At 44.7% G+C, this 26,290-nt stretch overlaps 1 protein-coding gene across 1 annotated transcript in view; it reads left to right on the top strand.

Moving 5' to 3' along the window:
• Positions 1 to 26,290, top strand: part of SLC30A8 (solute carrier family 30 member 8) — a 108,437-nt gene that overhangs the window by 40,458 nt on the left and 41,689 nt on the right. The window contains exons 5-6 of the mRNA XM_030189894.1: positions 6,702 to 6,855; positions 17,026 to 17,212. Of these exons, the coding sequence (XP_030045754.1) occupies positions 6,702 to 6,855; positions 17,026 to 17,212 (341 nt within the window). The remainder of the gene's footprint in view (positions 1 to 6,701; positions 6,856 to 17,025; positions 17,213 to 26,290) is intronic.

Here is a 26,290-nt window from a genome sequence, read left to right on the forward strand (position 1 = left end):
TCTGATTAAATCAGAACCGCTGTGTTGATATATTGTTTGAAAATGGAAATGAGTTAAGGTTACCTTGCTGAAAGGGATTTGCACATTGGTTGGTATGTTTGTATTGTGTCTATATTACTGTATGACAAATTGAATTACTCTGCTGGGAATGTACTGTTTCCCCTGTCAAAATCTATGGGTTGGAATCTTTCTAATCCAGCTGAGATGACTGATGAACATCATTATAGCTGTCTTGATATTTGGGGCTTTTTATTCTGCTTTGGGTGCCAGCATTGGTTGTCACCTAACTCTTCAGCTGCTGTTTTCCTGACAAAACAAATAATCCAAGTTCTTAAAACTACCGGCCAATATTCAGTGCGAGTTAACCAGCCAGGAACAGCTGCCAATCGGTTAACTTGCATCGCGGCAGATAACTGGTCATTTGCAGCAGCATTTGACCAGTTATCACCGCTGAAAATGCCCGGTTAGAGCAAAAAATAAAGCTGGCAATGTTGGGCACATTCCGGGGCTGTGATCAGTTAAGTCCCGATATTCAGAATTTAACCAGCTAGGCTTAGCGGCCAAATAAGGCTGCATAAAAAACAGGTCCATATTTGCCTACCAAGTCATGGCTGGTTAAATCTGAATATCAGCTTAACCGGGCATGTGCTAGTCAGCATTGAAAAACCCAGATATTTTATATTTATTTATTTATTTATGTCAAATTGAATTGGGCTCAATGTGGATAACAGATTATTATACTAACAATTCAAATTGGATCTGATGAATTTAAGAAACTGTTGAACTAACAGTATAAATTAGTCAGTGAATACATCAGTATAAAAAAGACTTGTATGGTTGCATTAGACATTAATTAAATAAAATGTGTTAATTAATTTGAAATTTGTTGCCAGAGAATGTGGTAAAAGCAGTTAGCTTAGCAGAGTTTAAAAAAAGGATTGGACGGCTTCCTAAAGGAAAAGTCCATAGACCATTATTAAATAGGACTTGGGGAAAATCCACTATTTCTGGGATAAGCAGTATAAAATGTTTTGTACTTTTTGGGGATCTTGCCAGATATTTGTGACCTAGCCACTGTTGGAAACAGGATGCTGGGCTTGATGGACCTTTGGTCTGTCCCAATATGGCAATACTTATGTAAATGATAACATTGTGAAGTAAAAAGAAGAATGGTGGTGGACACTGTATGTTAGGATTCTTCCTTATTGGGTGGTAGGGAATGTTCATCAGTAAAACATTTCTTAAAGAGAGGTTTTTAAGGATTTCCAGAATTTCAAATAATTATGCTCCCATCTGACTAGTTTCGGGAGGGAGTTCCACCATTTGGTACATTGGTAAGAGAACCCTGCCGTGAAAACTGATTTATATGCCACTTTTTTGCAGCTAGGATAGTGGAGAGTTAAATAGCCTCTGGAACCATGAAGAGCGTTACATAAGGGTAAATTAATTAAAGGTTGCATATAAGCTGGGGTTAACCCATATAACATTTTGAAAATGAATACACAGAGTTTGAAGGCTGTTCTGGCTCTTATAGGGAGCCAGTGTAATTTCCTGAGCACAAGAGATGATTTCTCAAAACATGAGACCTTGTATATGAGTTTGGCTATGGTGTTTTGGGCTGTTTGTAATCTTTTTAAAGTCAATTCTTTGCAGCCGGCATAAATGGCTTTGCAAAAATCAAAGTGTGATAATACTAATGATTGCACCAAGGTTTTGAAGATATCATTCGGGAAGAGAAATCTGATTCTTTTTAACCTCCATGTTACTCTGAATGCTTTTGCTGTGACAGCTTGAACTTGGGCATTGAAAGACATGAGTCTATTATTACTCCTAATATCTTTAGTTGTGACTCCTGTGAATATGTTACTTGATTGATGGTAATGTTAAGGTAATGTATAATGTGATAGGAGTTAGATAAGATCAAGAATTTAGTTTTTTCTCTATTTAATTTTAATTTCAAGGTGGAGGCCCAATTTTCCATCAGATCAAGGCCAGATTTGAAATAGTCCAGCACTGAATATCTGGTTTGAATGCTGGCAGTGAGCAGTCAAAGCACTGCCTGCCGCCGGCTGAATATCAGAAGGCTAGATTTTAAAACACCCAGAAGTAGTTCCTCCATGCATTGTTTTATGCTTCTGACAGGATTTATTATCCTATTGACATGCAGACTTGAATGCCTGAAGTCCCTCTGCAGCAGTCAGCTTTATAAATATTTGCATGTTCCTTCTCTCAAGAGAAATCCTAGAGACAGATTCTGTCTATGGGCAGAAGGTTTTAAGAAATGTCAGGCAGTAGTAGGTCAGACTTGTGAACTGCTGTCTCTAAAGCATAAAAGGGAAAGCTACGGAGGAAACTTCTAAAATGAAAAACACTGCAAAATAAGGATAGGGGCTCATCATCACAAGAGAAAAAAACCACTGGGTCTAAGATTACAAAGTAGCTTCTGCTCAGTTCTTTTCTGGGGATTTCTGAGTTAGATTTCTTGTGAAGCATCATGTCATTTATTTATGTTGTTGCTTTCTCACTTTCTAATTTTTCTCTGCTGCTCCTGTATCATTGCAGCAATTTATACTCCATGATCATTGTTGCTGCCCAAAGGGTCACTACTTTGCCTTTATAGTCTGAAAATGTTTATGTTCTATTTTCACTTCAAAACCCATAAATCTGTACACTACTGCAGCAATGAGTCTGTCTCACAGTAAACCTTGCAACTCTGCCTCCTTAGTGTCATCATAATTTCACAAGTCTACAGGGAGTTGTATGGCATCCTTCTGGCAATGGCCACTGCCTTGTCACATTGCTTCACCACCTTGAGATCCTCAGACACTATTACCCCAAGGTCTTTCCCCTGATCTGTGATTGTCACCCTTTCACCCCTATCTCATAAAATCTTCTTTGGATTTCTACACCCCAAGTGCATCACTCTGCATTTCTTTGCATTAAACTTTAACTGACAGATCTTAGACCATTCTTCCAATTTTTGTAACTCACTTCTCATGTTGACCGCTTCCTCCAATGTGTCCACCCTGTTGCAGATCTTTGTGTCATCTGCAAAAAGGCAAACTTTTCTTTCTAACCTTTCAGCAATGTTGCTCACAAATATATTAAATAGAACATCCCCAGTACCAATCCTTGAGGCACTCTACTACTCCCTTTCCTTTCCTCCGAGTGGATTCTATTTACCCTCTGTTGCCTGTACAAGTCATTGGTGAGGCCTCACTTGGAGTAGTGTGTTCGGTTTTGAAGGCCATATTTCACTAGGGACATAAAAAGACTTGAAGCAGTTAGGAGGAAGGTGACATAAATGGTATGGGGTTTGCACCAAAAGAGGCACAAGAAGACAACTGAAGACTAGAATATGTATATCCTAACGGAAAGGAGGGATAAGGGAGGTATGATAACAAACATTTAAATACTTGAAAAGTATTAATACACAAACGAATCATTTTCAGAGATGGGAAAGTGGCATGAATTGAGGTTGCAGGGTGGTAGACTTAGGAGTAACATCAAGAAGTACTTTTTCACAGGGAAAGGGGATGGGATTTGATATACTGCCTTTCTGTAGTTAAAATCAAAGCAGCTTATATATTATATACAGGTACATATTTTGTACCTGGGGCAGTTGGAGGGTTAAGTGGCTTGCCTAGAGTCACAAGGAATTGCAGTGGGAATTAAACCCAGTTCCTCTGGTTTATAGGCCACTGCACTAAACATTGATGGTAGGGTGGTGGATTCCTGGAATACCCTCAGGGGAGCTGGTGGAATTCAAAAGTGTGTGTGGGATAAATAAACACAAAGGCTCCTTATGTGGAACAAGGATGGAATCAAAACAAAACTTAGCCATGCTTAAATGGCAACTCCAGTAGTTGAAAAGTAAGGCCAGTGCCATGAAGAATTCTACATTCATATCACACGTGGGTATTGTGTACCTCAATGAGGGAAGGATGACATAAGGTTAAAAGTAACAAATAAAGGGACCTTTTTACTAAGGTGCAGTAAGCCCTATCTCTGGCTTAGCAGGCCAAAAAACACTTACTGCAGGACATGCTAAACCGTCCTGTGGTAATTTACTTGTTTGCACAGGTTAATCATACGGAAATAATTATTTTCTGTTTATTTTTAGGAGGGGGCATGGCATGGGCAGAACGGGCAGAGAGTGGGTGTGGAAGTGTTATCCAGCTAGGGCATTCACATTACTGTGTGCTGAGTTAATGTGGACTTAACCTGGGAGCCCTTACCACCTGCTAAGGCTCCTGCGTTCATTGTTTTTAAACGGCTGCTCACTAATGCTAACATTAACACATGGTCAGAAATGAAACAAACAGAAACATGGCCATTTTATGGCTACAGTAAAAATGGGATAAGCGTGAGGGAGAGACCCGCGTTAGGACACGCTAAGCCCATGTACTAGTGCAGCTTAGTAAAAGGTCCCCAAAATAGTGACAGCAAGATTTTTGGATTGTTAATTAAATTATTATTATTAGGTTCTTGTGACAAGGAATGCAACAATGGTGTGGACAGCATATGAAACCACTCCTCCAAGATTGCATCATATATAGCTGCATAGAGTGGTGGGTGAGGCTTTGGCTGCCTTGATGGGCAGACTGAATCGATCGTGCAGGTCTTTTTGTGCTGTTATTTAATATGGGGCCCTTTTACAAAGGCACGTAAGGCCCTACGTGCGTCAAACGCACACCAAATCATCATTACCACCTGACTACCACATGCCCTGGGTGGTAATTCTGGATTTGGTGTGCATTGAAAACACCCGGTAGAAAATATTTTCTATTTTTTACCGCGTGGCGCTTACCCGGCAGTGAACGGCAGTGTACGCATGCTGCACACCTATTGCCCAGGTAGCACATGAGACCTTACCGCTAAGTCAATGGGTGGTGGTGAGGTCTGAGGCCAAAAATGGACATGCACTGGTTTTTATTTTGCCACACGTCCATTTTCAGGGTGCAGCAAAAACTGGCCCGGCGCATGCCCAAAAGACACGCTTGCATTGCTGCTGGCCACTTTTTATGGCTTAGTAAAAGGGCCTCTATGTTACTATCAGGCTCATTTTCGAAAGAGAAGGATGTCCATCTTTTGACATAAAACGGAAGATGGATGTTCTTCTCACAAGGACATCCAAATCAGTATAATTGAAACCCGATTTTGGACGTCTCCAACTGCAGTCCGTCGCAAGGACATCCAAATTTCAAGAGGGCTTGTTGGAGACGTAGCGAAGGTGGGACTTGGGCGTGCCTAACACTTGGATGTCCTTGACCCATAATGGAAAAAAGCAAGGACGTCCCTGACGAACACTTGGACGTTTTCACCCGGATGTGGTTTTTTTTTTTTTTTTTTTTACGAATAAGGCACAAAAAGGTGCCCAAAATGACCAGATGACCACCGGATGGAATCGAGGATGACATCCCGTTACTCCCCCGGTGGTCACTAACCCCCTCCCACCCTCAATAAACATCTTTAAAAATATTTTGTGCCAGCTTCTATGCCAGCCTCAGATGTCATACTCAGTTCCATCACCACAAAAAGAGGAAGGCTACTGTGACACTAACTCCAAAGATGAACATCAACTAGTGAAGAGTCCAGTGTAAATGTTTAAATATCCAACACGATGTATTAAAATTCCAGATATTTCTTTATTCTCAAATATTATCTTCTTTTATATATAAAATGTATTTGAGTTCAACTACTTTATATATAAAAGAAGATAATATTTGAGAATAAAGGAATATCTGGAATTTTAATACATCGTGTTGATTATTTAAACATTTACACTGGACTCTTCAATAGTTGACGATATACTCAGCTCCATGACAGCGCATGTAGGTCCCTGGATCAGTTTTAGTGGGTGCACTACACTTCAGACAGGCGGACCCAGGTCCATACTCCCCCACCTGTTATGTTTGTGGAGGAAACAGCGAACTCTCCAAAACCCACCAGAAACCCACTGTACCCACATCTAGGTGCCCCCCTTAACCCATAAGGACTATGGTAGTGGTGTACAGTTGTGGGTAGTGGGGGGGGGGGGTTGGGGGGGCTCAGCACACAAGGTAAGGGAGCTATGTTCCTGGGAGCATTTTATGAAGTCCACTGCAGTGCCCCCTAGGTGCCCGGTTGGTGTCCTGGCATGTCAGGGGGACCAGTGCACTACAAATGCTTGCTCCTCCCACATCCATATGGCTTCCATTTGGACGTTTTTGACACGGACGTCTTTGGTTTCAAAAATCGCCAAAAGTCAAAGACATCCATGTCTAGGAACGTCCAAATCTAGGGACGTTGAAATTTAAGGATGTCCTTGGATTTGGACATCTCTGATGGTATTTTCGAAATGAAAGATGGACGTTCATCTTTTTTTGAAAATACGGTTTTCCCCATCCCCGGATTTCGATGTTATGCAAAGAAGTCCAAATCGCAACTTTGACGTTTCGAAAATACCCCTCCACGATTCCTAAGACAGAACACTGAACCCTAATAGGGAGTGAAAAATCTAAGTCTCCTTTATCCGAAATGCTCTCTGAATGGAGAATCACTATGACTGGTTAGCAAATGAAAAAGCAGTGCAGGACAAAGCATTAAAACATAAACCTAAGTAAGGGTATACAATTTATATACTGGAATGGGCTGGATTATATTATAAAACCTAATGTATTAGTAAAGATATCTCTCTGTCCAATTGTTTCCATTCTCAGAAATCCTGGGTGCTTTGCTGTCAATGATCATAATCTGGATGGTGACAGGGGTGTTGGTGTACCTGGCTTCTGAAAGGATGCTACACCCAGATTATAAAATAGAGGGAAAGATTATGCTCATTACATCTGTCTGTGCACTCATAGCCAACATCATGTAAGTTATTTTTCTATATAACACTGTAAATAATATTTGTTCGCAACGCAAGGACAAAGTACAGTGGAGTAGGAGGAACACCTGTTCTGGATGTTTATCATAGTGAGAAACCCAGTATATGTTTTTTGTTTCCCATATTTATTCATTCATTACATCAAACTTATTGTACCTTGTAAACTTATATTGTGCAAACTTGTGAAGGGTAATTTTATTTATTTATTTGTTGCATTTGTATCCCACATTTTCCCACCTATTTGCAGGCTCAATGTGGCTTACAATGTTCCGTCATGGCATTCGCCATTCCAGAGTAAAATATACAATTGGTTTTACATAGAGAACATGGATGACATAATTGAATTAAACAAACAGATATAGTAAGAAAACATTCAGACTATGAGGTAGAGTGGTGATGTGTTACAATTTCTGTTATTGTGCCTGGTTTAAAAGGGCAAATAGGTATCCAGTTAGGCACTATAGGGTCGGTATTCAAAATGATTTAACTGGCCAGAAATGGCACCTGGCCAGTTAAATCACCTGTTTGGGGCTAACTGCTAATTTTCAGCAGCACTTAACTGGTTAATGCTGCTGAAAATAACTAGTTAGTGTTGAAATGAAAACTGGCTATTTTGGGTGCGTTCTGGGTGTGGAGTCAGCAATTGGCCAGTTAAGTGCTGATAGTCAGCCCTTAACTGCACAGATTAACTGCATAAATAGAACCACACAAAAATCAGTCCTATCTTTATGCGGTAACCCATAGCTGGTTAAATGCTGAATGTTGCTCTTAACTGACTATGCTTTAGCCAGCTCCCAAAAGCCGTAAATTGAATGCTGATGCCCAGACATAGCCCAGCTTTGAATTTCTGGGTTTAACGTTGGTGGCAGTCAGCATAATGCTGATCGCCACTGGCTGAATATCGGGCCCTATTATATTAAGACAGTTGCCTATGTGCTGTTCCATATATTAGCATAAGCAGCAAAAGTGTGCCTACTTTGCAGGTATGGACATTTACACCTGCTGTCAGGTACATGCCTAGATTATTCAATTGCACTTGTAGATTAGCCTATTTAGGGGTGCTTTTACTAAGCTGTGCTGAAAAGTGGCCTGTGGTATGACATGCATATGGGTTTCTCATGCACTGAGGCCACTTTTAGCAAGGTAGTATAATAGCTGTATTTTCTATTTCCTCTCATTAATGGCCATGCACTAATTTCCCAATTAGCACCACCAAACCATCTCCTCCTCTGCACCCTATAACCCACTCCCTCAAACAACCAACCCAGGCCTCCTTCTCCTCTTTTCCTGATATCACCGAAGAGGAAACTGCCCATCTTCTCTCCCCCTCGAAATGCACCACCTGCTCCTCAGACCCCATCTCCACCAACTTACTTAACACCATCACTCCTACTGTCACCCCCCCATCTGTCATATCCTCAACCTCTCTCTCTCCACTGCAACTGTCCCTGACACCTTCAAACATGCTGTAGTCACACCACTCCTCAAAAAACCATCACTTGACTCTACCTGTCCCTCCAACTACCGCCCCATTTCCCTCCTACCCTTCCTCTCCAAGATACTTGAACGCTCCGTTCACAGCCGCTGCCTTGATTTTCTCTCCTCTCATGCCATCCTCGGTCCGCTTCAATCCGGCTTTCGCTCCCTACACTTGACAGAAACGGCACTATCTAAAGTCTGCAATGACCTGTTCCTTGCCAAATCCAAAGGTCACTACTCCATCCTCATCTTCCTCGACCTATCCACTGCTTTTGACACTGTCAATCACAACTTACTTCTCGCCACACTGTCCTCATTTGGGTTCCAGGGCTCTTTCCTCTCCTGGTTCTCCTCTTATCTCTCCCACCGTACCTTCAGAGTACACTCTCATGGTTCTTCCTCCACCCCAATCCCGCTCTCTGTTGGAGTTCCTCAGGGATCTGTCCTTGGACCAGGGGCGTATCTGGAATCCGGCGGTAGGGGGGGCCAGAGCCAGAGAGGGGGGGCACATTTTTGCCTCCCTTCCCCCCCCCCCCGCCGCCGCCGCCTCTCTCCACCCCCTCCCCGCCGTCAACCCTCCCCCGCTGCTTACTTTTGCTGGAACCCCCGCCAGCCGAGGTCCGACCCGTAATCTCCATATTTCGTCTTCCTTCGTGGCCATGTGCTTCAAGGAAGTAACGCTGCAGTGCTGATTGGTTGAATCCAGTTCGGCGTCTGACGTCGCAGCGACGTCAGACGCCGAACTGGATTCAACCAATCAGCACTGCAGCGTTACTTCCTTGAAGCACATGGCCACGAAGGAAGACGAAATATGGAGATTGCGGGTCGGACCTCGGCTGGCGGGGGTTCCAGCAAAAGTAAGCAGCGGGGGAGGGTTGACGGCGGGGAGGGGGGCCAGGGCGAAATCTGCGGGGGCCCAGGCCCCTGTGGCCCCACGCAGATACGCCCCTGCCTTGGACCCCTTCTTTTTTCCATCTACACCTCTTCCCTGGGCTCCCTAATCTCCTCTCATGGTTTCCAATATCATCTTTATGCTGATGACACCCAGCTTTATCTCTCCACACCAGACATCACTGCGGAAACCCAGGCCTGCTTATCTGACATTGCTGCCTGGATGTCCAACCACCACTTGAAACTGAACATGGCCAAGACCGAGCTTATTGTCTTCCCTCCCAAACTCACTTCTCCTCTCCCGCCCCTCTCTATCTCAGTTGATAACACCCTCATCGTCCCTGTCTCATCTGCCTGCAACCTCGGAGTCATCTTCGACTCCTCCCTCTCCTTCTCTGTGCATATCCAGCAGATAGCCAAGACCTATCGCTTCTTCCTCTATAACATTAGCAAAATTCGCCCTTTCCTCTCTGAGCACACCACCCGAACTCTCATCCACTCTCTCATTACCTCTCGCCTTGACTACTGCAACCTACTCCTCACTGGCCTCCCACTTTGCCATCTATCCCCCCTTCAGTCCGTTCAGAACTCTGCCGCACGCCTTATCTTCCACCTAGACCGATATACTCATATCACTCCTCTCCTCAAGTCACTTCACTGGCTTCCGATCAGGTACCACATACAGTTCAAGCTTCTCCTATTAACCTACAAATGCACTCGATCTGCAGCCCCTCCTTACCTCTCTACCCTCATCTCCCCTTACGTTCCTTCCCATAACCTGCGCTCTCAAGACAAATCCCTACTTTCAGTACCCTTCTCCACCACCGCCAACTCCAGGCTCCGCCCTTTCTGCTTCGCCTCACCCCATGCCTGGAATAAACTCCCTGAGGCCATACGCCAGGCCCCCTCCCTGCCCATCTTCAAAGACTTGCTCAAAGCCCACCTCTTCAATGTCGCCTTCGGCACCTAACCACCATACTTCTATTCAGGAAGTCTAGACTGCTCCAACTTGACATTTCACCCATTAGATTGCAAGCTCCTTTGAGCAGGGACTGTCCTTTTTTTGTTAAACTGTACAGCGCTGCGTAACCCTAGTAGCGCTCTAGAAATGTTAAGTAGTAGTAGTAGTAAAGCCACCTATTTACTAGGCAGTAAGGGCTCATGCACTAACCATTTGCTAATTAGCTCATGGTGATGCAGTTGTGCTAACTGATTAGTGCTGAGCACGCTACTCTCCATCCCCTCCAAACACATCTCTAACGTTAAAAAATATTTTCTATTTTTTAGCATGTGGGTAGTGCGAGCCAAACACAAAACTACCATGGAACAGCTCAGCACCTCATAGTAGTGAATTTTAACCTACGGTAAACACTCATTAGTGCATACGGACATACAATAATGAGCCATCATAAATGACCTAACATCTAAACTCTGTCACCAACGAACATTAACGCATTACCCCCTTATCTCTTGTGCCTGAAATGAACTGTTTATCCAACTTACTTTATAATTTACTTTAACATTTATGATCTTTAATGTAACACTACTTTGTATTTCTCATTCCAGAAATGGCGATCGCCATTACGGCATAATGTAAGCCACATTGAGCCTGCAAAAAGGTGGGAAAATGTGGGATATAAATGCAACAAACAAACAAACAAACAAATAAATAAATACTGCAGCTTAGTAAAAGGCAGGGTCGGACTGACCATTTGGGAACTGGGCAGTGCCTGAGGGCCCAGAGGCTCTGCCCAGTTGCCTGCTGCCGCTGTACACTACAACCACCTCGTCCTACCTTGAAGGACCCTTGTGGTCTAGTGGCCTCTGCAGGGAGGGGGGCAGGAATGAACAAGACTTTTTTTTGCCCGCTGCCGCTATTCTGCCCAGCAGTGCTGTGCTTTAAAAATGGCTGCCGAGAGTCCTTGCGGCAGTCTTGCGAGACTGTCGAGACCCACGAGACTACTGTGGGAAGTCTCGGCTGCCATTTTGAAACACTGAGGCACTGGATAGAATAGCGGTAGTGGGCAGGAAAGAGTGGGGTTCTTTCCTACCCTCGAAGAAGCCACTAGACCACCAGGGCCCTTCAAGGTAGGTCCGGGAAGGGCCTACTGAGGCTCGGGCAACTGTGGTGTGTGGGAAGGTGGTGGCAGCTGTGGTGGTAGGGAGGAGACAGCGTGGCTGTGGGGGGGGGGCAGCAGACAGTGGCCGGGGGGCCACAGTTCACCCTCACTGCCCGGGGGCCCAGATCATTCTGTCAATCTGTCTCTGGTAAAAGGACCCCTTTATGATCTATGGTAGCAGTTCTATAATGTCTCCCACATTTGGGTGTTAAAATGCAGGCTACTGAGAGCAAATTAGAACAGCAACTGGGCACCCAGATTCTGTTATAAAATAGAGTACAAGTTGGCATTTGCATGCCAATATTTAGACACTATCATTTATGCCATGTGAAAGGCTTACCACTCACGAAACAGGAAGAACCACCGAGCTACCGCAGCAGCCTGGTGGTATTTCCCACCCCTAGCACGTTGTCATATCTGGTGCAACAAAAATATATTTTTTAGCACCGGAGTATATCCGGTGGTAATTGGGCAGTGCCGCAAGCTGCCCAGTTACCATCAGGTTAGCAAGGGAGCCCTTACCGCTACCCAGGGCTTTTTTTGAGGGGGTACTTGGGGGTACTGAGTACCGGCACCTTTTCCATTGTCTGCTAAAATTGACCCATGGAACCCAAGTTTTAATGAAAGAACTGAGGCTCTACACACCAATTCTGTCTTGTCATAGAATCTATGACTGGTTGCAGGTGGCCTGGCTATTATGGGGTGGGTCCCTCAGTGATTACCCCACTCCTGAAGGGTGGCCTAGCATTTGAGTACCGGCACCTTTTTTGCTAGGAAAACAACACTGCCGCTACCTCAATAAGTGGCAAAGGCTCCTCCCTGAAATGTCCACGTGGCAAGTGCTTTACTTGCCAAACTGCCATTTCCTGCAGGAAAAAGAGACTTCTCTTTTAGCCGCTGCGGTAAAAGGGGGCCTCAGCCCGCGTGAATAACACATGCTGACGGCAGCGCAGGCCCCCTTTTGCCACAGCTTGGTAACATAGTAAATGACGGTAGATAAAGACCTGTACGGTCCATCCAGTCTGCCCAACAAGATAAACTCATTTTCCATGGTATGTGTTACTTTATATTTATACCCGGGTTTGATTTGTCCTTGCTTTTCTTAGGGCACAGACCGTAGAAGTCTGCCCAGTACTGTTCTTGTACTAAGTTCTGAAGCTAACGTTGAAGCCCCTTAAAATTTACACTCCAACCCATCCCTATCTATTCAGTCACGATCAGGGCGTAGACCGTAGAAGTCTGCCCAGCTCCAGTTTTGTTTCCCAATTACCGGCGTCGCCATTCAATCTCCGCTAAGATTCCATGGAACCATTCCGTCTAAACCGGATTCCTTTATGTTTATCCCATGCATGTTTGAATTCTATTACCATTTTCATCACCACCTCCCGCTGGAGGGCATTCCACATATCCACCACCCTCTCCGTGAAAAAATACTTCCTGACATTATTCCTGAGTCTGCCCCCCTTCAACTTCAATTCATGTCCTTTAGTTCTACCGCCTTCCTGTCTCCGGAAAAGGTTCATTTGCGGATTAATACCTTTCAAATATTTGAATGTCTGTATCATATCATCCCTGTTTCTCCTTTCCTCCAAGGTATACATGTTTAGGTCAGCAAGTCTCTCCTCGTACGGTTTGCAACGCAAATTCCATACCATTTTCGTAGCTTTTCTTTGCACCGCTTCCAGTCTTTTTATATCTTTAGCAAGATACGGCCTCCATAACTGAACACAATACTCCAGTTGGGGCCTCACCAACGACTTATAGAGGGGCATCAACACCCCCTTTCTTCTGCTGGTTATGCCCCTCTCTACGTAGCCTAGCATCCTTCTGGCCACAGCCATCGCCTTGTCGCATTGTTTCTTCACCTTCAGATCCTCCGACACCAACACCCCAAGGTCTCTCTCCTGAGTCGAGCTTACTAATCTCTCCCCTCCTATCCAGTATCTCTCTTTTGGGTTTCTGCATCCCAAGTGCATCACTCTACACTTCTTGGCATTAAATTTTATCGTCCAAAGTATCCAAATTGTAAATGAAAATCAAGAATTACAGCTCAAAAACTGTGAGTGTACTACAATTATACATGCACCTGATGTGACTACGACTTTCAGCATCACCCAGCCTCCAGATGGTGGAGAAAAAAAGGCCTCAGTAATACCACCCAGCCAGCCAGTACTTTTCCAGCTATAAGGCGTGGGCCCGGTATACCATCATGTGGCCTAAATAAACTCCACAATTTCTTATGCTTGAGTGTTCACTGACAAGTCGAAGTGACAAACTTGTGCATATATGCAGAACACAGAATGCAGATAATAAAAGTGGTGTAGTTTCATACAATGTTCATTCCCATCACCAAACTGCCACTATACATCAGATAAACAACTTCGTTGCGGAAGACCCTAGCACTTTTCTGAAGATCAATCCAATGTCTCCAGTCCATCCAGTGCTGCACTGCTCCAATCACTCACCAAGTTGAATCCACAAAACCCAACAGGGATTAAATTTTAACTGCCAGACCCTCGACCATTCTTCTAACATTTGGAGATCCCTTCTCATCATTTCTACTCCCTCCAGAATATCCACTCTATTGGCTATTTTCGTGTCATCCGCAAAAAGGCCCACCTTTTCTTCCAACTCTTCAGCAATATCTCCTATATATATATATTGTCAGCAGGTCCCTCTTCCACTCTCCGGCCAGGGTCAACCCTGCTTAGCCTGTAGGCTCCAATGTAGGCCCGAACCTTCGGATCACGAGTTTGTCCTTATTCCAAACCCCTAGCTTCTGCAGCTCCTTCGGGTAACTGCTACTCAATCTGTCCTTAAGGTAGTAGTTCAACAAACGTGCAGCAATTCCAATACTTTTATAGGTTAAGGGTTTTTATTTACACCGGTTTAGTCACACCAACTTATTCCAGTTCCAACTTCATCATTACAGGACAGTTCTTCACCTCAAGTTTCTTACATTTATTCCACCTCAACAATATAATTCAAGTTCCTGTCTCAAGACATTTTAACCCCAGTCCAGTTTCTCTTGGCGCTACCTTCTGTTCTCAGGTAGTTTACTGGCTACTTTCACTTTTCACAAACAGTTCATTTCATCAACATAGCTTCAACCTCCTCCCCTACGAAGATTTTAGTCACAGTCCAACCTTTCAAGGCACTCCCTTCAGTGCACAGTAAATCTGCTGAGTTACTCTCCCCCACAGATTCCTCCCCAACTGCACCAGTTTTGTTTCCCCAATTTTAAACAGTTGAGGTAATACTGCAGCCAGGAAACCTCTCACCTTGCCATCTGGAGCCTGTGCTAATGCCGACACCTCCATACGCTCCTCCTCTATCTCCTCCCCTGCCTCCATTTTATCCCATTCCATATCCTCCTCCTCCTCCCCACAGGGTTCTCCCAGCTGCTCCCCATCTCCCTGATTAGAAACCATCTCCCAATACTGTCCCTCCCCCTCTATTTCCTGTAAGTCCTGCATAGGGTCTGGTGGATTGTGGGAATGGTAGACCCTATCCTTAGTTATTATTCTGGTCGGCCTTTTGGCCACTAGGGGGCTAATTCCATGTCTATAAGGAACCTGTGAATGAAATTTGCTGTTCCTCCCGAGCACACTTCCCTCCTGTCTCTGCCTTCACCCTCCTTGAAGCAGTGTTCTCTCAAACTCCTTACAATATATATATATATATATATATATATATATATATATATATATATTGGTAAAAGGGGCCCTAAGATTATAGAATTAGGGGATATTTATATACTTATGTATTCTACTCATGATCTGTCCAAACGCTGCCCCTGTACATTTCTACTGACAAGGTGCGCACCATCTTCTCACCGTATTTTTATGTTGGTTGATATTTTATGAGGCCTTTTAAATGCATAGGTGGCCATATATGTGCAAAATGACTTTGTAAATTTACCTCCATAATGTGTGATGACAAATCTGAAACTTTTTTTTTGTACAATGCAGTATATTGTTGGAAGAGAGTGTGTATCCTGTCCTGTTGAAAGTATGCATATTAAAATATGGAAAATAAGCTCTTATATAGAGGGTAATTTTATAAACAACTCTTTGTAGGTAAAGCATGTTTTACAAGTGGGAAACAGCTGTTGTAAAATTGCTCAGGAACATACACTGACAAGAGTATATGCATTTTTAAGCAGTCCACATATAGGCATTTTCAGTGATGGTATGTAGGCAGAGCTGGGTCACAGCTGCAAAGTATGTGTATAACTGAGACTGCATTATGGTATGGCTGATCTTTAAGGGGAAATTCCTTGATACAGCACTACGTGAAACATGATTTCATTTTTAATGCTAGTCCCTATACCGCTCAAATATTAAGATGAGTATTAAACTTTTAAATTGAGAATTTTTTTTGTGAATGGGATTAAAGTTTGAAAATTAAAAAATGGAAAAATTTATGGTAACATGATTTGATCCAATGAGGATTCTAGTGACTTAGGGATTTGCCGTGCACTGAGGCTCCCTTTTACCGTAGCAGGTAAAAGGCTGTTTTTGGCCAAGAAAAAAGAGAAATGGCCCTGTGCTAATCACATGGATTAGCATGTGGCCATTTCCAGGGGAAGCCCTTACCTCCACCTATTTAGGTGACGGTAAGGGCTCCTGCACCGACCTGGTGGTAACCAGAAAGCGCGCGGTGCTTCCCGATTACCACCGGATAAGCCCCAGCGCTACAAAAATAAAAAATACTTTTGTCATGCCAGAAATGGCATGCGCTGGAGGTGGAAAATAGCGCTGGGCTCCTGTGGTTGTCCCGATTTGGTACATGACAATGTTGCAGTAGCTCTACCGCAGTATTGTATAAGGGCCCCATAGTCTTATTGAAAGCAAATTGGTCTTTGAGAACACCGATTTATAAGGTTTTGGATATCTAGGAAGATTGTTGATTTTGAATTTACTTTATAAAATATGAACATACTTGCAAAGAGTACACAAGGAAAGTTTTGCCTTCCTTGGATCAGATACAACTTTGTGTAGAAACACTTGAACCGTACGCAGGGGTTCTCAACCCAGTGCTTGGGATACATCTAGCCAGTCATATTTTCAGGATGTCCACAATGAATATGCATGAGATAGATTTGCATGCACTACCTCCATTGTATGCAAATTTATCTCATGCATATTCATGTGGATATCCTGAAAACCTGACTGGCTAGGTGTGTCCTGAGGACTGGGTTGCGAACACATGCCCTACTGGCACATACACGTATATGTTGTTTTTATAAAATGGGTGTGACTTTTATATTTCATATATGACCCCTGTTGTTAAATTACCTCCATACTGTTTATGTCTTGAATGAAGAGAACCTTCCTTTGTTGTTGAACTGTAAGAACAAAATAATATGAGCAAAAACCTTTGTTGGTTGCTGGTGAAACACTAGTGTAATTCGGATACAGAGGTGGTCAAATGAAGTGACGGAAAAGCAACCAGGTTATCCCCAAAGGCTTTATTGTAAGAAAGACCCAACATGACTGGGTTTCAGCAATAACACCTGCATCAGAGGGTACAATCTTTCATATTTCATCGAAGTACTGTTAACACCACATACAGGTTGTTATCCATCTTACTTAAGATCGTGATATTGCTTGATCATCTCTGTATCAAACTGTAAGAACATTCCTGATGAAATGCCTTTTACAGACTAGCCCTGATTCTTCACCAGAGAGGACATGGACACAGCCATGGAGCATCCACCAATGACCACAGTCCATCATCTGAACACAGGCTTCAGGCCAATGCCAGTGTACGGGCAGCTTTCATACACACCGTTGGAGATCTATTTCAGAGCATCAGTGTGCTAATCAGTGCACTTATAATATACTTTAAGGTCAGCTTCATTGCATTTCCTCATTTCCTAAGCACTGGGGAGATGGGAGCTTTGAAAATTTGCTAAAGGTTATGTGGGGATAAAAATACACACTTGTCTTGCACCTGCTATATTTTCATATGGCGTATACACTGGAAAACACATGTATATATTTGAAAATTTCATACATGCCGCTCTCCCTGTTTCCCATAATACTCTGTTTTTGAAACTGTTAAATATAGCCACGTAGAGGTTGACATTCAGTGGGATATATTCAGTTAAAGTTAATTCACCCCAGATCACCTGACCTTTAAGAAACGGCTCAAGACCTTCATTTTCGGTAGAGCATATGCTGTGGGCCCTCCTGGTGTTACATCCCTCTGAGCCACAGCAGCCACATCGACAAATTGTCACCTTCCCCTCTCTCCCTCTCCCTCCTGTTGTTCCTCTTTCCCTTCTCTGACGCTAATTCCTGTATTTTGTATTAATGTTGTTTAATAGACTATTGTACGCCACATTGAGCCTGTCCATGGGCGGGAATAATGTGGGATATAAATGCCATAAATAAATAAATAAATAAATAAATAAATTGGATAATCTGGTTAACAAAACAGAACACTTATCTTTGTTGGCTCAGGGGTAAGTAGTCCATATTCTATAATGTCCTAGTAGCGCTCTAGAAATGTTAAGAGGTAGTAGTAGTAGTAATGTACATACATGCTAGGGGTATTCACAGGTGAGAGGCATAGATGGAGCCAATATTTATACATTTATTTTACAGAATACTGTAATTTACTTGTATGAATGTTGCATTCAGGCGCTTGCATTTATACCAGTCGTAGACCTGTCATAAGTGCACATACCTAAATGTTGGCATTTAGAATGCTAGTATTCTATAAGAACATTTATGCATGTAAGTGTTCGCATGGAATAGGTTCACTGCTTGTGGAAAGTATGCACCTAAATTGTGGCACCCTCTTAAAGAATTGCCTCCATAGTGATGAATATTCTCGCTATCCAATTACAGTTTAATTACACTTCTGACATGCCTCTATCCATATTTCAAAGATAATTGGTTAAATTTTGTCCTAACAATGTGGTGTTTAGACAAAAAAATTGATCTGCAGAATACAAAATCAAAAGGTAAGATTTGTCCAGGTAATTCCCTAGGTTCTGTAGACAAATATTTTAGTATTGACCTCCTAGTGAAACTTGGCAGCCATGTTTTGCTACTCAGTGGGGGTAAATTCCTCCCCCCCATCAATTTAGTTAGATTCCTTTGAAAACTGTTCTCTAGTGGTACAATATTTTCATGAGTTAGGTGAGCCCTTGGGCTGCAGTCAGGTTTACTCTGCCTACCCAAACCAAAGGCTAGGTGGGCCTTGGCTAGTGACAGGTGAGTCAAGCCCCGGCAGAGACTAGACCAGAGTAGCTGTTAAAAGAGACTTTTGGGGTTGACCTGACAGAATCAAGGCCAGGGAATAGATCTTAAAAGAGCTCTTGAGGCTGCCCTGACAAGTCAGGGCAGAGAATGGCTCTTAAGATAGCCCTTTGAGGCTGGCCCAATGGGGTCGAGGCCAGGGAGTAGCTGGAACCTGAAGACCAAGAGATCCGGAGACCTCGGGACCAGGAACAGCTGGAGGCCCAGAGTAAGATGGTCTGGCTGAAACAAGGCCAAAGGCACAGATTGAAGCAAGGCTGGGACAAAGTGGAGGAGTGGCCTAGTGGTTTGGGTGGTGGACTTTGGTCCTGGGGAACTGAGGAACTGAGTTTGATTCCTGGCACAGGCAGCTCCTTGTGACTCTGGGCAAGTCACTTAACCCTCCATTGCCTGCCGCATTGAGCCTGCCATGAGTGGGGAAAAGCGCGGGGTACAAATGTAACAAAAATAAAATAAAATAAATAAACAAGGCTGAAGACTCTGGCTGGAACAAGGCTGAAGACACAGTTTGGAACAAGGCTGGGACAAGGATGAAGACTCGGACTGGAACAAGGCTGGGACAAGGCTGCAACTCACACTAGGAAAGGCTAGGCGACCCATTGCAAAGACATCACAGTACAGTTCCAGGAATCCTTATAGGGACCCAAGCAATGATGTCATCAACAGGCATCTCTGGAGATCTTCCCTCCATGGGCCCTTTAAATGTTACTCTGTGGCACGAGCGTGTGCCTAGGGGAACCTAGCATTGGCTGGTGCCAGGGAAGTAGCATGGGAATGGTACGCCCGGCAGTGTGGAGCCCTGATACGCCAACGGCCACAGAGCCAGCAGTCCGCCACATGGAAGGAGCAGCCCTAATCCCCAGCACGAACCGCAGGGTCTGCCCCAACTCCCATCGCCAGTAGCAGGTAGGCCAGGGTGCGGATCATGGCTGTGGCTGTTTACAGGATATTATTTTGTTTATATGCTATACAGGGTAATTTTATAACAGGTTGCCTTGGCTGGGAGGTGAAACAGGTGCCTATTTTAAGGAGGTCTCTATGTGTTATTAGAATTGCCCACAAAAATTTCAGAAGTCATTGCTATAATAAAATCATGGACAATACATGCTTGGAGACCGATCTGCCAGCATTAAGAACGGACTTGGAGCAATACAGATAAGTGCTTTTGTTATCAATTTGCCCAGTAGGGTTTTTTTGAAAGTTATTGAGCACTGTTGGGAGGTTTTTTTCCATCTATGATTACTTTTTAACTGTGTGCTTAAAAACCTTTCAGCTAAGTTTGTGATCCAGTTTAAGTTACCGCGTTGAGCCGCAGTAGGATGAGGTTTTTTTCTCCCATTTTCACATTTTCATTAAATCACTGCAACATTGTGCCTTATGAGCACAGTAGTATTTCAGTGTGCACATGCAAGATTCACAGTGGGTTTTGTTTTGTAAGACATTTTATAAAGAACACATGTAAATCACAACTTTGTACATGCCCACACCCCTGTCCAAAGCCTAATCTAAATATGCCTACAAGTATGCACATTGTTGTATGCAGGAGTAATTTTATAAGCAGCCTTGTACATGCATATACTAGTGTGAAAAACAATTCGATAAATTCACACCTATGGGTAAGTGCCAAATACCTGTGTATGTTACAGAATACTAGCATATAAGGGGGTAAGAGGTGACACTATTTTCCCTTTACACAGGTGCTTACTTTAGCACATATGTGATAGGGGCAGAGCATAGGTAGGTAATGGGTGGCTCTACTGTATACACGCGTAACTTATAGAATACAGTAAGTTACGTGTGAATGTGGTGCCACATATCCACAAGTATTCACACTAGCTATTGACATGTTTGCATATACGTGGCACCTTATTCCCATATTCTATAATGGCACATACCTATATAAGTGCCCTTGGCACCATGATTTTTGGTGCTCATTTCATGAGGTTTTGTTGTCCACTGAGTTGCCCCCATAAGTGTTTTCAATTTCTCTTTCCAATATGTCAATTTTTGTCATCAGAAAGAGACATGAACTAGTTCTTAGAGGACATAACTGATTCAGGCAAGCTCCTGGAATCTGCAAGTATTAATTCATGCTCTGCCCTCCACTGCCTTTGTGATCTAGGGCAAATCACTATTACTGTCTGTGCCTTGGTTTGCTTAGCTGTAATTGAGTAAACACATCATTGTTTCTTTGCCTCTTTGGAGGTTATCATGAAGATAAATCATATAGATTGATAACAAAACCTGTTTTTGAATGGGCAGCACCTACGGTACAGTATGTTTACAGATGTGTAAAAAGTAACCCAAAATAGAGACAAGGCTTAGTGGTCAGAGCTGTGGAATAGGATTCAGGAGAATATAGTAATACTAGTAAAAAAGGCCCGTTTCTGACACATATGAAACGGGCGCTAGCAAGGTTTTCCTCATAATGTGTATGTTTTGGAGAGTGTATGCGAGAGTGACTGTGTGTGATAGAGAGAGTGAAAGTGCAAGTGTGTGTGTGTGTGTGAGAGAGAGAGTGAGTCTGGGTGTGAGTGTGTCTGTGTGAGAGTGTGTGTGTGAGAATGAGAGTGTGTGCAATTGCGTATGGGAGACAGTGTGATAGAGAGAGAGAGAGTGTGTTTCACACAGATACAGTGTGTGCGAGAATGAGAGTGTGTGTGAGGCACAGATTGTCTGTGAGACTGAGTGTATGAGACCAAGCGAGTATGTAAGTGACTGTGTGACACATAGAGAGTGAATGTGATACACTGTGAGACATAGAGTGTATGAGAGTGAGAGACAGAAACACATTGTCTGTGGGAGAGAGAGAGTGTGTGCGAGAGAGAGAGAGAGAGAGAGAGTGTGTGTGTGTGTGTGACAGAGATACCTCCCTCCCTCTCTCTCTATGGTGTCAGGCCCCCCTCTTTCTCTGGTGTCTGAGATTGCTGCCACTGCACCTAAGCAATTGGTGTGCTGGAGGAGAGGAAGAGAGAGAGAGAGTGTGTGTGTGGGGTGGGGGGGATGTGTTGGAGGGGTTCAGCTTGGAAGAAGAGGGGTGTGGGGGATTCAGGATGCGCTGCCAGATGAAAGTGAGAGAGTGAGTGTGTGTGTGTGTGTGTGTGTGTGGGGGGGGGGGGGGGTCAGGAAGCAATGGCAGATGACAGAGTGAGGGAGTGTGTGTGTGTGTGTGGGGGGGGGGCAGGGGGTACAGGAAGCGCTGCCAGATGAGAGAGAGAGTGAGTGTGTGTGTATGGGGTTTCATGAAGCGCTGCCAGTTGAGAGAGAGTGAGTGTGTGTGTGTGGGGGGGGGGGGGGGTAGGGGGGGTTCAGGTAGCGCTGCCAGATGAGAGATAGAGTGAGTGCATGTGTGTATGGGGTTTCTGGAAGCGCTGCCAGATGAGAGTGTGGGTGTGTGTGTTTTGGGGGTGTGGGGGGTGTGTTGGGGGGGTTCAGCTTGGAAAAAGAGGGGTGTGGGTGGTTCAGGAAGCGCTGCCAGATGAGTGAGTGTGTGTGTGGGGGGGGGGGGGCGGTTTTTCAAGTTTTGCCAGATGATAGTGAGTGTTTGTGGCGTGTGTTCAGGAAGCACTGGCAGATGAGAGAGTGAGTGAGTGTGTGTGTAGGGGGGGGGGGGTCAGGAAGCGGGGCTAAATGAGAGTGAGTGAGTAAGTGTGTGTGTGTGTTGGGGGGGGTTCAGGTACGGCTGCCAGATTAGTGAGTGACTGTGTGTGGGGGGGGGGGGTGGCAGGGGTTTCAGGAAGCACTGCCAGATGAGACAGAGTGATTGTGTGGGGGTGGGGTGCGTGGAGGGGGGGTTCAGGAAGCGTTGGCAGATGAGATTTTGTGACAGTGTGTATGTTGGAGGGGTGTGGGGGGTGTGTTGGGTGGTTCAGTTTGGAAGAAGAGGGGTGTGTGGGGGGTCTGGAAGTGCTGCCAGATGAGTGTGGGGGGTGGTTTATCAAGCGTTTGCAGATGAGAGTGAGTTTGTGTGTGTGTGGGGGGGGGGGGGGGGTTCAGGTAGCGCTGCCAGATGAGAGAGTGTGTGTGTGTGTGTGTGTGTGGTGGTGGTGGGGTGGTTCAGGAAGTGTGGCTAAATGAGAGTGAGTGAGTGTGTGTGTGTGTGTGTGTGTGTGTGTGTGAGGGGGGGGGTTCAGGAACAGCTGCCAGATTAGTGAGTGACTGTGTGTGGGTGTGGCAGGGGTTTTAGGAAGCGCTGCCAGATGAGAGTGAGTGTGTGTGTGTGGTGGTGGTGGGGTGGTTCAGGAAGTGTGGCTAAATGAGAGTGAGTGAGTGTGTGTGTGTGTGTGTGGGGGGGGGGGGGTTCAGCAACAGCTGCCAGATTAGTGAGTGACTGTGTGTGGGTGTGGCAGGGGTTTTAGGAAGCGCTGCCAGATGAGAGTGAGTGTGTGTGTGTGTGTATATGTGTGTGTGTGTACGTGGTTTCTGGAAGCGCTGCCATATGAGACAGAGTGTATGTGTGTGTGAGGGGGGTTCAGGATGCGCTGGCAGATGAGATTTTTAGAGAGAGAGTGTGTGTGTTGGAGGGTTGTGGGGGGTGTGTTGTGGTGTTCAACTTGGATGAAGAGGGGTGTGGGGGGGGGGTCTGGTAGCGCTGCCAGATGAGTGAGTGAGTGGGGGCAGGGGTTTGTGGAAGCGGTGCTTTGAAGATGAGTGAAGGAAGCGCTGCTAGATTGCAGGGGTTTGTTTTTTTGCCTTCACTGCCTCCTCCGCGCGATGTTCCCCCCCCCCCCCGCCGCCGCCGCCGCCATCGCCATCCCACCCAGCACGATAGTCCCGCTGCCGCTGCCGCCATCCCACCCAACGTTGCGTAGTGTTGCTGGCGGGGGACACGAAACCCCGCCAGCATAAGTCCTGTCTTCAGACTCCGGCGTGATCTTCAGCATTGCTAGCCTCTGCTGGGCGGGGTTATGTGCATCTGACGTCCTGTACGTGCATGACGTCAGACGCACAGAAGCCCTGCCTGCAGAGGCTAGTAATGCTGAAGATCACGCCGGAGTCTGAAGACAGGACTTATGCTGGCGGGGTTTCGTGTCCCCCGCCAGCAAAGGTACGCGACGGTGGGTGGCTTGGGGGGGGGGAGTGTTGCACCTCCTGTTTTTTGTGGGATTTCTTTTCTTCTGTTGAGGTTTGTTGTTTGTTTTGGGGGGGGGGGGCGTTGCGCGAGGGGGGCGGGGGTGTTGGACCTCGGTCATTCTCTGGCGGGGCTCCATTTTATCTATGTAGCTTTTGGGTGGTTTTCTAGGTTGGTAGCCAGCGTTTCCTTGGCAGGGGGAGGAGTAGGGAAACACGCTCCGCGTGTTTCCCTACTCCTCCCCCTTCCTTGATGCGGTCCCTTCTTTCATTTTTCTGTTGGTTTTCCGCCCTCGACGTCATGACGTTTGACGCGAGGGCGGGGCAGCAAGTCGTTCAGTGGCTTCACCACCACGAACTTACGAACCGTTCTGGGAGTCTGAGTGACTTCAGAACGTTGTCCTCAGAACGTTGAGGGTGCGTTTTATTATATTAGATAGTAACTTAGCTGATGATAACAGAAAAAAACCAATTGATCCAGTCAATATGCCCATGTTTTCTGGTCTACACTGCTAAGGTTATATCCCACCCCCCGTCACAAAAGATTGACTGTTTGAAGAAAATCATTCCTTATCAAAGTCAAGTTTTGTTGACCTCCACTTTGGCCTTTTACCATCCAAAAAGAGGATCATGTTAGTCCCCATAGTTAAACCAACACCCTGGCCCTCCCATGACATGCAGGGATTCATGGTCTAGGTCTTAACTTCTCTCTCTCCTTCTCTTCTTTTTTCCTCTACTCTTCTCTATCCTGTCCCTCCCATGTATGTCTTTCCTATTCTCTGTTTCTTCCCTCCTTATCTCCAATCACGCTGTCTCTCTCCCTCCCTCTCTCTCTCTCTATCTCACTCTGTCTCTCACTCATACCCCCTCCCCCACCATCACCATCTCTGTGCTTCTTTATTCGACCTGTGCATCTTTCCCCTGCCTCCCGAGTCCATAAATAATTAATAATTGTGATAAAAGTTATGCACATAAATGTGACCCTACCCATGTTCCACACAGATTTTGCCTTCGGGTATGCCTACCTGTAAAATACACGGGACCTAATATTCAAAAGAGTTTAACCTGATTAAATTCTGCTGAGCTCACCTTCCTCTGAATTTCAGGGGCACTTAACCAGGCAGTGCTGCTGAATATCGGCTCTGACTGCCTCAATGTTGTCTGATTAGTGCTGGGTTGGTCTGGGTTGGATCTTGGCTGGAGCAAGTATTTAACCTGTTAGCAGTGATATTCAATCTGCTAACCAGTTAAATAAGCAAATAAAGTTAAGGACAGCAAAAAGGTTATGCTAACTTTATGTGCCAAGCTAACCATGCACAGTCTGAATATTGGTAGGTGTGCAGTTAGCATCCAGGTGACAGCTGTAACTCGGATATTTAATGCCGGTGCCCAGATATGGCCTGGCTGTAGTAGCACTATAGAAATGATAAGTAGTAGTAGTAGTATTGAATATCCAGTGCAGGTCAGCCCATGGCTGTAAGCAGCTTAAACATCACTGACTGCCACACGCTGAAAACTGACCTCATGATATGTAAGATATGTGACCTCACCTTGAAATTGTGTTCAGTTCTGGTTGCCGTATTTCAAAAAAGATATAGCAGAATTAGGAAAGGTTCAAAGAAAAGCGACCAAAATGATAAAGGGGATGGAACTCCTATTATAGCAGGAAAGGCTAAAGAGGTTAGTGCTCTTCAGCTTGGAAAAGAGATGGCTGAGGGGTGATATGATTGAGGTCTGCAAAATCTTGAGTGGTGTAGAATGAGTAGAAGTGAATCGCTTTTTTACTCTTTCAAAAAGTACAAAGACTAGCAGACACTCAATGAAGTTAAATGGAAATCCATTTAAAATACATAGGAGGAAATATTTTTTCACTCAACGAATAGTTAAGCTTTGGAACTCGTTGCTGGAGGATATGGTAACAGCAGTTAGCATATCTGAGTTTTAAAATGTTTGGACAAGTTCCTGGAGGAAAGTACATAGTCTGCTATTAAGACAGACATGGGGAAGCCACTGCTTGCCCTGGGATTGGTAGCAGGGAGTGTTGCCACAATATGGGTTTCTGCCGGGTACTTGTGACCTGATTGGCCACTAGTGGAAACATGATACTGGGCTAGATGGACCATTGGTCTGACCCAATATGGCCATTCTTATATTTTTACAAAATAACACTTAGGTTAAATTTTGTCATTTACACTAATATGTGCACATATATGCATGCATATGCCATTATTCTAAGGATTTATGCTTGCAAGTCCCCCAGTGGCTTAAGTTGATTTTCAGTATTAACTGTATAATTTGTGTGACCATATCTAGAGTTGCTTTAGCAGGTTTAAATATGGTTGGCCAATCTAAAGAACTGTCCTGATAATTCTGGAGAATCCTCTCCTTCCCAGCTGGAGGGTTGCAACAGCCTTTCTGCCTGTTCTATTACTTCCTGCTGTATTTGCTGTGTTGCTGTGTATTCACCACTGTGTTACAAACCCAGCAGGTGGGCTGTTCCCTTCCTTCTTCCAGGGAAGAAGGAACTCTCTGGAACCATGAGTTCAAATACTGGAGGGTTGGTGGGTAGAATGGGTGTATCCAAAAGG

This window comes from Microcaecilia unicolor, chromosome 1 (genome assembly GCF_901765095.1).
Source record: "Microcaecilia unicolor chromosome 1, aMicUni1.1, whole genome shotgun sequence".
Lineage (NCBI taxonomy): Eukaryota > Metazoa > Chordata > Amphibia > Gymnophiona > Siphonopidae > Microcaecilia > Microcaecilia unicolor.